The sequence below is a fragment of the Gigantopelta aegis genome, chromosome 6, assembly GCF_016097555.1.
Source record: "Gigantopelta aegis isolate Gae_Host chromosome 6, Gae_host_genome, whole genome shotgun sequence".
Classification (NCBI taxonomy): domain Eukaryota; kingdom Metazoa; phylum Mollusca; class Gastropoda; order Neomphalida; family Peltospiridae; genus Gigantopelta; species Gigantopelta aegis.
In genome coordinates, this window is record NC_054704.1 from 77,794,985 (window position 1) to 77,809,208 (window position 14,224).

The window sequence follows — 14,224 nt, forward strand, 5'->3', positions numbered from 1 at the left end:
ATGGACGCCTATATGAATATAGAGCCATATACAGCACTGTGTTAAACAAAATTTAATAATAATTAAAAAAAAAAAAAAAAAAAAAATAGTAATATTTTACTTCTGAAAGCGGACCATTTGCTTCAGCGGGGGGGTTCGTCCGAACCCCCCGAACCCCCCCAGCCTACGCCCATGCCATTTGAGATCATTTCCAGAAGAGTAATTATCTACAGTATCAACATATTGTTTTTACTAAAATGCGTTACTAATTCATCTAATTAACCAAGATAAAACACACCCAGAGTGAATTAAATAGGAATATTTATTTAACAAATTACAACAACACATTTGTTGTTTAAAACATCGTTCACAATAATACAAACATTTGAATCATCTCCATGGCAATAGTGTCCACATTATAAGCACCGAGCTGGCAAGTAAGTGTTCATAGAGCTAAGTGCTGCCGTCAGGTCGGCATAGATTTCACACAACAAAATGTCTTTCCACTGTAAGTGTTCACCGTCAACCATCAACCAGTCATCAGATTCTTTGAGTGAGCACGGCGTAGACATGACATAGCAAGCAGCTTCAGTGACTGACATAGAAAATATCCTTCCATCGGAAATGTTTTTATGATGCATTATTCAAGGATTTTCAGCGAGCATGTCAGACCTGACATTGTAAACAGCATCAGTTGGTACGGCGTGGCAAAAGTCCTTCCATGGGAAATGTTTATGTTTATATGCATTATGCAAGCATCTTCGGTAATCGTGGCTTAGTCTTGACACAATACACAACTCCAGTGAGCATGGCATAGCACAATCAATGTTCTTCCATAAGAAATGTCCTTGCATTAAGCAAACATCTTTAGTAAGTGGACAGCGGCTGATGCTCAGAAGACTGTACAGCTGCTAAAGCCCTCAGAAGGATGTCAGAACGGTTGAATCTAATACCGCTGGGCTTCATCGTAAGTCTTTCTGAAAAAGCAAAAAAGTACATCATAAGCAAATTTATTATTGCCGTTTTATGATATGCATGTTTTTTAAAAGTAAAACGAGGCTTACGTAATGATAACATTAAATGTTTAGCATTTTACTCACTCCTATCATAATCAGATGAAAATGTTGATTAAAAAAAGAATTGCCAAAATAATACTAGGTTTAAATGAATAACGTTTAAAGTAAATATCTCTAAAGTTATATAACTAATTTTTTGTATATCATCGAACCTATTGATCGACGAGGCTATAGGCCTAGAAGTTATTGTTGGACACAAGACTATATTTTAACTTTCTATTTGTAAGCATCCGTTTCATCCCAAAAAAAAATACACTTATATGACATGAAATTATATCATTTCCATGGACACAAGAATGTAGAAAATGGTCTCCAAGGAAACATAAAATGAATCGTTTTGAAACACTAATATGAAATGGTGTACAAACCTTTACAAGCTTCTTGTCGGGTGCGAGCTCCTGAGTGTTTGGTCAGTACGTCGTCGCCAGGACTCCGCAGAGCAAGTCAGTGTAGCAGAACTCTGTGAAAGTTCGTCGTCGTCATGGTTACCACCACGACCAATCCTTTCAATCCGGAAGTTCTACAACCGGGTTAGGCGAAATGCCACTGTACATGGCGGTGTCGTAGAAGTCGGCAATTCGCTCATCTTCTGGGCTGAGTCCACTAAGAGGAAACTGGAAGACAAAAAAAGAGAGATCAGTTAAACAGATGTTTATAATTCATATGTTAAAAATTTCAAATTATTCAGTGAAATACGAGAGAGAGAGAGAGAGAGAGAGAGAGAGAGAGAGACAGAGCATGTTGCCTTGCTGCTTAAATTACGTTCAGTAGTATGCCAGGTATAATCAATCCATTGTGGGTGTTAGTCAATATGTTTTCATTTATTCTGAAATTATACGATTTCTATGAATGATTTAATTTAAATATTAATATCTTCTATTTCAGGGATGCGATTGCAAGTGGTTTTACAAGTGATCAGATGGATGTTGGAAGTAACACCCCCCCCCCCCCCTTCACAAAAAAAACTCCCAAACAAACAAAAACCATAAATTTATTCAAACACAATGGGGCTATAGCAAACGCAATTTAAAAATAACTAAAGCTATTATCATGAAATAATAATTTATGGTGACACCCCCCCCCCCCCCCCCCCCCCCCCCCCCCCCCCCCCCAATGCTCTCCAACAACGTGATTTCACTTAGCACATACATGCTAGCTACCCTTTATATTCCACACCACCCCTTTGGAAAAAAAATCACGTTCTATCCCTTAATTCGTAAACATGTATGTTGACAAGTAACTTAATATTTCCAAGTATTCACTGCGGATGGGAAACTGTTACACCGACCAATAAGAGGGCTCGGTAATTAGGTTCCGGGTTGTATGTAATACGAATGACGGGCTTCGTGGAAGTGTTTTGCAGACACTCACCTCTAACAGGACACAACTGACGTCATCAGACCAGGACCTGCCCAGCGCGTTCGCAAGCTTCTTCGATTCATCAACCTGCAAAACACACAATGCAAAAACAGATTAATTAAAATTGTAGTGTCATTACCCTAGTATAAAATAACAAGGGGATGGTGTTGCCCCTTCACCCTCCCCCCTCCCCTCGGTAAGTATGTTAAAACAATAATTTAAACACAATACAAGTGTATCGGTTTAAGTTTTATTTATATCACAGGGTTTAAACAGGGCGGTTCCCCGTTGGAGCAACAAACACAGGCGGACTGTTCGGCAAACTCGAGTGCACTTGCTGTTTACCGACCGCTTGTTTATCGAGGAGATAAAAACCAAATCTAGAGCAAGTATTTGAGAAATGCCAGACGTTGGACCTCTGTGTTCGAGACACGAGGAAATAAAACAACGCGGCCCACAGAAACGCACACACGGAAGACTTTCTGACAAAATCCCATTAGAGCGCACGAGTATACACCGAGTTTCCAGAAAGTGGTTCTTCTGGGAAGTATGTTGGAAGGGGGAAGGGAGGAGGGTTAAGCAAATTAATATCCGCCTCTGTGGATTTGTTGCAGCACTCGTGTGGACAGCAGAGGCGGTTGTGTAACAAGATTTAACAGACTTGTTTGTCTTCAAAGCTTAGACATTAGGGAGTTTCCCCCACTTTGCCAGTCACATCAGTGCGACGCTTGTTGACAAAGACCAACGGCGGAATGTCACACTTGACTTTCGTGTACAATCCAACGTCTATGATAATTGTTATTGAGCAATTGTTAATTGGTGATATAAAAAAAATGGTTTGGTGTTGAAAACCAAAAAAAAAAAAAAAAAAAAAAAAAAAAAAAAAAAAAAAGAGAGAGAAAAAGGGTAACCAATTGAGGTGAAATAGTTTCATTGCTTCTTTGTTTTTCTCTTTATTTATTGGGTGTGGTGTTGTTTTAATCCAGGTTCTATCTTTCGGGAACTTTAGTCTTTGTTGTAGTGCGTGTATTATTATTATTATTATTATTATTATTATTATTTAAAGAAATACAAAAATTTTCCCTCTTTGTCTCTGTCTATCCAGAATTAATATTAATGATAGAGACCGGAACCGAACATCTGTACCGATATGGAGATGAGAAGTCGAACATACCTTCAACATCTTGATATCGTTCTCCCAGCAGAAAGCTTCCATCAGGGTGTGCTGGATGTGCACGGTGACGTCACTGGATGAGCCAGCGTTGGGCAGCACACACAGCATCACGCTGTCGGGGCTGCAGCTCAGCAGTTTGGTGCTTTCAAAGATTCCACAAGTGACCCTAGCAGACGACACGGCCTGGCGCAGCACCTTCAGCAGGGTGTGGCCTATGGTGTTCTGAGATCTGCAAAAGAAGATTGAGAGAAACACTTTTATAATTTCACTTTTACACTGGTAAGGATCAGACACTGTCCTCGCCTTTAAAGGAGAGCTATAACGCTCGCTCACCACCACTCTTCTGAGACTCCTTTAGTTCAAGGAGTCATTTTCAGCTCCTCTTAACAAGTGAATTTATATGGTAATATGTACTAGGTTTATATGGTAATATGTTAAATAGCAATTTATCACTCGCCTCGATTTTTGTTCACGTCAAGGTTTAGAAATGCATTTATGCATGTAAAAAGAATTAAAGACTTTTTCATCTTACATAAAAATAGATTCTCGAGGTACATACCGTTGCTCTTTCAAACACACAAACAAAAGAGAGAGAGAGAGAGAGAGAGAGAGAGAGAGAGAGAGAGAGATTACGTTTTAAAAATTTAAATAAAGATATCCGTTATAATGGGGGGGGGGGGGGGGGGATAACGTACGAACTGCCCTGGGACATATGCTATTAAGCACTAAACGGGTCACAAAGAACGATATCAGCCGATTTTCCCCTTGATGCCCAGGACATACAGTTAACTCGGTGCAAGACTTGGAGATCGAGTTTGTTAACCGGGCACGGCTGACTGGTTCCCTTAGCCGCTTTCTCTGTACACCAGCTGTTCCGAGGCAAACGTCGACAGTCGCACAGCTGTCGAGCTTAACCACGTCGCTGTCGCCAACGTATGGGCTATTTTGTTGACCCTAGCTACCTTTACGATGGGGACAAAAGCCACGCAAGGTTTTAACTTGACTGCTAGTATATTGCGTGGGATCTGTTTTTATTATTGGCTAATTCAGTACGTAAAACTATGTTTTCGATGAAATATGCGTATTATGCACTAGCAATAGTACTAATCATTCTACATTCACTAGTATTAACTGTTTAGGCTTCCATAACACAATGTCAGTGTATATATATATTTAGGGATTTTGTTCACTCCTTTACTACTAAGTTTCAACAACTGTTACGGCTATACTAAAAAAAACCCACCTTTCTATTCCAAGAGTTAATTTCAATATACAAATTGCAAACACATTTATATCATACTGAATTTTAAGTCACCATTTAAACATTTTAACTTCGAAATATGAACTGAATTTTAAAACTCGCTTCTTGCACATTTTAATTTTTAAAAAAGAATAAGTACACATTAAACACAAAATTTACTGAACAGAATTTTAAAAATCGCTATTTCTTATATTGAATTCTAAAATACAAATTCAAAATATGGTACTTACTTTTCATGCAGTGTCTCGGTTGCTGGTTTCGCCTCAGTGGTGGGTATTTTAAACAGAGTATCCTGCACAGAGTTCAGTTCGTCACAGATATGTGGAGACATGTTTGATACGTTCTCTCGCTAGCTCGATACTATTCGTACTGACCAGATTTCCGCACTCAACGTGACTTATCGGAAAACGTCTTTGTGTTACCGGGTTTTCCTGGAACGAGCTATCTCATTGGCTGGATTTCCCAGCCACATAGTCGATCAACCGGTCATGACCGGTCATGTTTTGTAGAAAATGGAGAACGAACTGGTTGACAGAGAAAATTGTTCACTAAGTTTTGTGGTGAGGGGAGGGGTCGGGGACATTATCTTAATACTATATGATAGTAATATTGATAATAAAGGTTATTATAGACACTTTTCTTTTCGTTTTATATATAGTACCTACGGTATGATATCAAAGAAAAACGGGAAAACATTTTGAAATACAGATCAAGGGGAATAACCGCTAAAACGAAAACAATCTCCAGAATTATAAGGGACTTTCCAATATTAAAGACTGTGAAACATTCAAAGTTCCCATGTTTTAAATACCCTTACTCCCAGGTATGGGATTAAAATACTCTTTGCTAAACTTCGATTGATAAATAAGGAGACCACTTTCGGTGGACATAAACATTCAGTTCTAAAGTTCATTCAATATTTATAAACAGACAAGGGGCGGGACGTAGACCAGTGGTACGGTGCGCGGTCAGTGTGGGATCGATCCCCGTGAGTGGGCCCACTGCACTATTACTCGTTCCAGCCAGTGCACCACGACTGGTATATCAAAGGCCGTAGTATGTACTACCCTGTCTGTGGGATTGTGCATATAAAAGATCCCTTGCTGCTAATCGAAAAGAGTAGCCCATGAAGTGGCGACAGAGGGTTTCCTCTCTCAACATCTGTGTGGTTCTTAACCATATGTATGACGCCATATAACCGTAAATAAAATGTGTTGAGTGCGTCGTTAAATAAAACATTTATATATATATATATATATATATATATATATATATATATATATATATATATATATATATATATATATATATATATATATATATATATATAAACAGACAGTAACTGTTAAACAAATAGCTATTTTTATTACTATTTCAGAGGTTCAAATGAACACTAAAACGGGAAAAGGTACTGAGAGTTTTTGTTACTTAATGAAACATTCCGGGTGATAAAAAAAAACCCAAAACAAATAACTGAATCAATTCTAATTTGAAAATTATTTAAATTACTAATATGTTCATCAAACTATGTTCATTTATAAGCGCAAGGTAAAACAATATAGCACTTTAGTACAGAAAGATGGATTCGGGATATTGATGGTAAAATAAAAACTGATGAACACCTTTTTAAGAAAAAAATTAAGCTAATTTGACATATTTTTCGACACAACCAATATATGAATTTACATAATAAATAAAATACATTTACTAAATGTGACTCTATTATATTAAATAAACATTTCTGAAAATGGATGTCTGCAACACGTCAGGAAGGAAGGAATGAAGGAAATGTTTTATTTAACGACGCACTCGCAACACGTCAGAAGTTGGATCACAATGTATTTTTGTAATTATATTTTAGACAATTCAGAACACTGCAACCGAACAGGCCCATTATTTTATTTATTTATTTAGTGGCCAAATATCCACAAGTTTTATTAATATGTAGGTCTTGTGACAATTCTAATGCATTACATTTAACCAGATGTTTATATTTTCCCATAACTGCGTGTGTTATCTGTTCTGCGCAATTGTATACATTCATGTGCTTAGTAAGTAATTGACCGTTGATAACATGTATCTTTTCTTGTATTTGTGTATTGTTATAATGCTTAATACTTTATGCAATAAACTATTTCTTCAATATTATTTTTGTTCGGTTTCTTTGGTATTAATGGTCACACAACCAGTACGTAGTTAAAGGAACTGTCCTGAGATTGTAGCCATTGTACGATGTTTCTGACCAAAAGGGTATTTTAGGAAATTAAAACTATTCGTTAAATACATTTTCTTAAAAAACATTCTTTTTTTATATCCAATGTGCTTGCGGTCGTGTGCTAATGTTTGGACGTACCAGCCATTTTTCATTTCACATCGCAACATACATGTTTATTTCTTCGTACGTACGGACGTATTGGAAGGTAAAATCTCACAAACAGTAGGATGACAACAAACATCTTTTTTATATAGACACTGATATTCTAAACAACAACATATATATATATATATTTAATGTCGTTTTAGTCATCAACAAGGTTCAGTATGATGTCAACATGTTACAATAGCGTAGTCCCTTTAAAAGTGCATCCGGAGAGATGCAGTGAATGAACTGTCAGTACACCTGTTTCTGGAAAACGTTTAAACATTACACTGAGAGTTGTATATCCTTGGTAACCAAAACGGAATAACGGTAAATCCACCATTCTACAAATGCATCTACGAAGTCAATGCGCATTCTTACAAGGTATCGGATGTGCATGATAACAGCTGGTGGGAGTTACAGCGCTGTCTTGACAAGCTTCCGGGCCAACGTCCCGATCATCTTAAAAACCTTCTGGACAAGGTAGCTCCATACCAGATAGAGATCCGGCTGGCCAAAATTATACGGGTCAGTGTCCAAAACATCTTATGACCTTCTGTTGCACAAGGTAGCATTATACCAAATGCCAGTAAACATTCAAAGTTTTAGTGACCCGGGTTAATGTTCAGAACATCTTAGGACCTTCTGAACAAGGTGACATTATACCAAATACTAGTAACATCCGGCTGTGTCAAAGTTCGAAGTGACTCGGGGGTAATGTCCAGAACATTCGAGGAGGACCTTCTTCACAAGGTAGCATTGTACCATAATATTCAAAGGCGTACGGGCTCCCATTTTTGTTGGCGAGCAGGTAGATATTTGCATTTACTACAACTAAACGATTATGTAGGATTGTTTGAGAAATCAGAGGCTAGTCCAAGGGGGCGAGGGGTTGCTTAAAAATATTCGTGCCACATGTTTTCATGTTTTAATAGTTTCTTCCCCATTGGGATGCATTTTTAACGCATTTTGCCCATGTGCCCTTTTCCCGTTAGTTTCCCCATCCCGCAAAATATTTCCAGGATCCGCCCTTGGAAATTCAGAATTAAGAAAGGATAACATTGGCTTCTCTAAAAGTTCATCATCGTGCTTATAATATTTTAATGTTCAAGCACGCTGTTCTAGGCATCCAATTTCTCGTGTTCTACCGACTAAGCTAAATCCCGCTTCTTCTGACAAGGGTTTAGTCTACAGATCAAAGAGCGCGAATTGCCCACACCCAAGGATTACATCTCGATCTTTTTTTTTAGGAATGCTTCCGGCGTATCGCTCAGGTATCACTACACAGATCACTTCAGGGTGAGAGTTCATTCATCACGGTCCACTATAATTCCTAATTGTGGCACATGCTATGGTTCACATATTCACCTCTAGGAAATGGTGAAGAATTAAAACAATATGTATGTTTAATGGTAAGCCTTCTGGCTGTATTTTGCCCATGTTATTTTGTAATATTGCGCATCGACCTTTTGGGATATGGGTATATAGCGCAAGTGACAGCCGGAGTGAATCGGTTAATGAACCACCTGTTTGGACCGGTACTACAGCCAGATGCGGTCATATAGCAAAAAACTGAGACGGAAATGTTCACAATTTTGGAGTGAATATAAATGCTTATATAATTTATGTGCGCAATGGTGTATGTTGTTAGTGCCAACGAGAACCCGTTCTATGGGCAATCTTCGCTTGAAGTTGGGCAGTTTAACATGGGTTTCAATGGCAGATGACATCTATGTAGTAAGACCATAATCAGCATTGTGAAGCTATTAGGAAGGGCTGTGCTATAACCTCAATAAATCGCCGCATTTCGTTTAAGTAATACACCGGCCTCGGTGGCGTCGTGGTTAAGTCATCGGACATAAATAAAACTGGTAGGTACTGGCTCCTACCCAGAGCGAGTTTTAACGACTCATTGGGTAGGTGTAAGTACCACTACACCTTCTTCTCTTTCACTGACCATTAACAACTAACCCACTGTCCTGGACAGATAGTCCAGATAGCTGCGGTACTTACGTGGATGAGACGTTAGTTGTGAATGAAAATCAGTTACTAACCAATCGAATTAATGATTGGAAACTGTTAAGTACGACACGAGTGTGTGTGTGTGTGTGTGTGTGTGTTTTATGTTTATATGGTGTATGTGTGTGTATGTATGTGTGTTTGTATGCTTTATGTATATATGGTGTGTATGTGTTTTTGTGTGCTTTATGTATATATGGTGTGTATGTGTTTTTGTGTGCTTTATGTATATGTGGTGTGTGTGTGTATGTGTGTGTGTATGTGTGTGTGTATGCTTTATGTATACAATGTATATGGTGTATATGGTGTGTGTATGTGGGGGGGGGGGGGGCTTTAAGTATATATGGTGTGTGTGTGTGTGTGTGTGTGTGTGTGTGTGTGTGTGTGTGTGTGTGTGATCATTGTGGGGTTTTTTTTTAATCTATATGTGTATGTATGGGTATATTTGTGTGCATATATGTTGGACATCTATGTAGCCGATGCACGTATGAACCCATGGCTTCATCTTACCAGAGAGAACCGTAATCCAGAAAGTTGCCTGTAAAAAGAACCTGATGTGGATACTTGCAGGGCAAACATGTCCAGAGGATCGGCGAATCCCAAGGTGGATCAGACTTAAACATTAACCAAATGCCAAGCTCAGAAGATGCTGGGTATCTGCACTTTTCACTGCACGAGCCACAACAGTTAACCACAGTGTTTGAAATCTTCAAGCAGTCAGAACTAATCGGGAAGAAACTACTTGTTAAAAACGTATGGTAGTTATGAATCAAACGCTTTTTGTAAAAGCTGCTGAACTAATTTAGCACATTTTAAACATTATTCTAAGGTGTCCGTCACTGGGGTTCATGCTTGTAAACACTGCTATCATGCTGTCAGGGTACATAAGTATGTCTAAGAAACCATTACGAAATTAGTACTGTAAGGGGAATTTACAATGTGGGTGAATGACAATGTTTACGGCAGCAGGGATTTGATCATCATTCTTAGCATGGTCACCGATTTGAACAGAAATTCAATAGTGTCTTGTAAAGTTCACTCTTAGGTGAGCTGATAACAACGTGGATAGATTTCATAGAACACCTAATTCATAACAATGGAGAGCTATCCACATACTGGATGTCTTACATGCACATGCTAGAGGATGTAATGCATGTATTTGGCCTTGTGTGTGCTTTTCGTGTAGGGAACTGGAATGTGCACCTTAATGCCATAAGAACTATGATCTCATTGTGTTTTGCGTATGATAAGATTAACTATGCCAGGTACCTAGCCCCAAACCTTGCTCTGAAGACGAATTTCCTACAAACGAATCCTGATAGCATGAAGCTTGAAACATGGGTCACTTCTCAGTACAGATGTCTAGCAACAACCATTTTGGGTAGATCCCTGTGAACTAGACCACTGGGGTCACAATAAGGCAGAGCCTTACTGTTAGAGTTATCAAACAGTATTATTAACAGCTGAACCCAGCAGTACACCCCTAGGTCAGTTAAAAGGTAACAAATCAAAATTCATTCCATCATACTTACTGACCAAGAATTAAAACAAAGACCAGGAAGCAGTACCAGCAGTTGTTTTCGTCATCAAAGAATAGGTCCATTCACAGAAAAGTAGAACCTTATCAGCATTTCGTCTGCAACGGTAGCTGAGATATCACCACCTTTAGACTCATGAAACCTTTTAAGTGTGAGATACTTAAATGTAGGGGCATATGTAGCCAAAATATTTATAATCACTATTGTATACAGATTCAGGAAAAATATGGTTCCATTTTTTCTGATGAATGTCAAGGTCATTTGAGGTCACCAAAGGTCACCACTATAAATCTATAAACTTGAAAATGGGGGACGAAATATTCTAACTACTAGATGTCATGTCATATTTGGTCAAATTCACCACAAAGTTTGCATAGTTTCTGTTAAAAAAGGGTATTTAGTGTCTGTCAAAAAGGGTATGTTTAGTGTAACTCAAAAGTAGGGGTGCGCACACCTCTTTGCTAATGTTGTACAACATGGACATTGATTACGTTTGTTGAGAGACGTGCGCCATCTTGTCACTGTGAAATGGGTAGTAGGTCTTTCAGACTACTAATTGGGGGCCATCCATAAAGTATTTATTTTTCAAAATCAAGGAATGTTTTATTACCCCTCCCTATGTACACTTTTTGTACATTTGATCATTACATGAAGTCACAACTTTTATATAACAAAATGAATGGGTTTGCAAAGTACTGTGGTTTCATGGTAGCCTATGCAAGGGCGGTGACATATTAAAACTTATTGATTATGGTGGGTTTGTAGAGTGGCTTCTTGTGGCTGGAATGTAACTGGTCCAGTTTACTGATTAGGGTCAATTAGCTTAGATTTGTTTTTTTTAAGTGGCTTAATACTGTGTATGGTTTTTATTGGGAGTGGCTTCAAGTCAGCAGCATATAAAATGTCCCAGGTTAAAAGGTTTTTCACTATATATTCTCCAGCTTCCTCTAGTATCAAAAGTATCTTTATTGTGGAAATTATTCATAGCAATAAGGGCGGTAACACAATCTGAATGAATGGTTCGTGTATACTAAACACGCAACTCGCACAAAAATGTTGTGGTGAAAATGCTTGAAAAGATCAAGTGTTACGTGTCGAGCGTTCAGCTGAAGTGTTTGGAAGGAAGGAAATGTTTTATTTAACGACGCACTCAACACACTTTAGTTACGGTTATATGATATACCAGTCGTGGTGTACTGGCTGGATCGATTTCAAGAGGACTGGATCTATCCCGTTTTAGTGTTCTTTTGAAGCACTGAAATAGTAAAAAAAAAGGAAAAAAAAGAAGCTATTCGTCTGACAGTTACTGTCTGTTTATATTAAAAAAAAGAAATGTTTTATTTAACGACGCACTCAACACATTTTATTTACGGTTATATGGAGTCAGACATATGGTTAAGAACCACACAGATATTGAGAGAAGAAACCCGCTGTCGCCAGTACATGGGCTATTCTTTTCGATTAGCAGCAAAGGAAATAGCCCAATGGGTCCACCGACGGGGATCGATGCTAGACCGACAGCTCATCAAGCGAACGCTTTACCACTGGGCTACGCCCCCCCCCCCCCCCCCCCCCCCCCCCCCCCCCGAAGTGTTTGATGCGAAGGATTTAATCCCTTCGGTGAACCCAAGCTCGGATTGTTGGGGGTTTTCCTGTCTCAACCAGTGTTGACGTCTGGTACCTCCAAGGAAAAGTATAGCGGTTTCCTCTTAGACAGCCTGTTGGAGCTCATGTCCACCAATCAAAACCTTACTTGCAGAATCCTGCCAGTGATTTAAAAATAATTTGAAAACATTCCGAATTATCCTGAGGGTATACGACATGTTTCGTGTGAATTACGAATGCCTTAAAACATGTTTTATTTTATAAAATAAATAATTTGTAATGTAAAACTGAAGACTGATTTAGTTTTTTTAAATTTTATAAATAAATAAATAATTTTTAATGTAAAATTGAAGACTGATAACCCACCCCGTACGTATTGGTATGGTTCGCTGTACTGCGGCCACTAAAATCACTCGCCCGATATTTTTAGAATTTGTATGCTCCCAAATAACGTTATAAAAGGCGAAGTGTGATTGGTCAATATTTAAATTATTATTTACAGACGAAATGTTACCTGGACAGTGTTGTTAGTTTTAAATCACTGGCAGGATTCTGCAAGTAAGGTTTTGATTGGTGGACATGAGCTCCAACAGGCTGTCTTTAGATCCACATGTAATGGTGGAGCTAATTTTAATTAGACTGACATTTGATAATTCTGACATGTAGTCATCAGACGAAACCCGCTACATTTTTTCTCATGCAGCAAGGGATCTTTAATATACACTTTCCCCCAGTCAGGAAAGCACATACCACGGCCTTTGACCAGTTGTGGTGCACTGGATGGAACTAGAAGAAAAAAAACCCCAATCAGTTGAATGGATCTACTAAGGTGGTTCGATCCTGTGACGCAAGCATCTCAAGCGAACACTCAACCGACTGAGCTAAATCCCGCCCATGTTATAATAATAAATGCACTGCGACTGTGGACTGTAGTCTGTGGACTGTAGACTGTGGACTGTGTATATGAATGGAATGACAAGCATGGTTATCTATGGTCAATAAGGAAGAAATAGCGAGAGATGCAGAGTGATATATAACATAGATACAGGGAGAGACATAAACAGAGGGAGAGGGGGCGACATAGACAGAGGGGGTGACAGAGGGTGTGAGAGAGATGGAGTTAAAGAAAGACAGAGATGAGAGAGCGAGTGAAAGAGAGAGAGAGAGACAGAAAAAGTGAAAGAGAAAGTGTCTGTGTGTAAAAGAAAGAAATGTTTTATTTAACGACGCACTCAACACATTTTATTTACGGTTATATGACGTCAGACATGTGGTTAAGGACCATACAGATATTTAGAGAGGAAACCCTCTATCGCCACTTCATGGGCTACTCTTTGCGATTAGCAGCAAGGGATCTTTTATATGCACCATCCCACATACAGGGTAGTATATACCACGGCCTTTAATATACCAGTTGTGGTGCACTGGCTGGAACGAGAAATAGCGCAATGGGGCCACTGACGGGGATCGATCTCATACCGACCGCGCATCGAGCGAGCGCTGTACCACTAGGTTTGTACGCCCCTGTTTGTGTGTGTTTATGAGATACTGACGGAGAAGGAAAGTGAAAGTAAAACAGAGAGAGCGTGTGTGTGAGAGAGAAAGGAAGAGTGAGAAAGTGAAAGAAAAAGACATGAAGAGGGAAAGGGCGGGAGGAGAGGCAATAACGGTGAGAAAGGGGTCATTTACTATCCATTTTCTCATTGATGGTGTGTGTGTGGAGGCGGGGGAGGGGGGGAGGGATAACTCACAGTCAAGCGTTATCTCGACCTCTGTAATCTCGAATACCCAGGATATCTCCAGGTCGAAAATTATCATATGGCATATTTTCATCAACAACTATTGTTTATCTCG

The 14,224-nt window shown here is 38.9% G+C and overlaps 1 protein-coding gene across 1 annotated transcript; it reads right to left on the reverse strand.

Moving 5' to 3' along the window:
- Positions 1-287: 287 nt before the first annotated feature.
- LOC121374894 (growth arrest and DNA damage-inducible protein GADD45 alpha-like) lies at positions 288-5,218 on the reverse strand. Its single transcript, XM_041502017.1, has 5 exons — positions 5,080-5,218; positions 3,589-3,817; positions 2,427-2,501; positions 1,424-1,669; positions 288-956 (listed from the first exon to the last, which is right to left on the reverse strand). Exons 1-4 carry the CDS (start codon positions 5,178-5,180, stop codon positions 1,562-1,564), a joined length of 513 nt encoding a protein of 170 aa, XP_041357951.1. The 5' UTR covers positions 5,181-5,218; the 3' UTR covers positions 288-956; positions 1,424-1,561.
- Positions 5,219-14,224: the final 9,006 nt, after the last annotated feature.

Bases quoted from the DNA above. Each gene is read 5' to 3' on its own strand.
- LOC121374894 (XM_041502017.1), bottom strand. From the start codon at position 5,180: ATGTCTCCACATATCTGTGACGAACTGAACTCTGTGCAGGATACTCTG. The intron at 2,502-3,588 runs GTATGTTCGACT...TGTGTTTTGCAG, and splicing joins ACGATATCAAGATGTTGAAG to GTTGATGAATCGAAGAAGCT. The intron at 1,670-2,426 runs GTGAGTGTCTGC...TTTGTCTTCCAG, and splicing joins TCAGTTGTGTCCTGTTAGAG to TTTCCTCTTAGTGGACTCAG.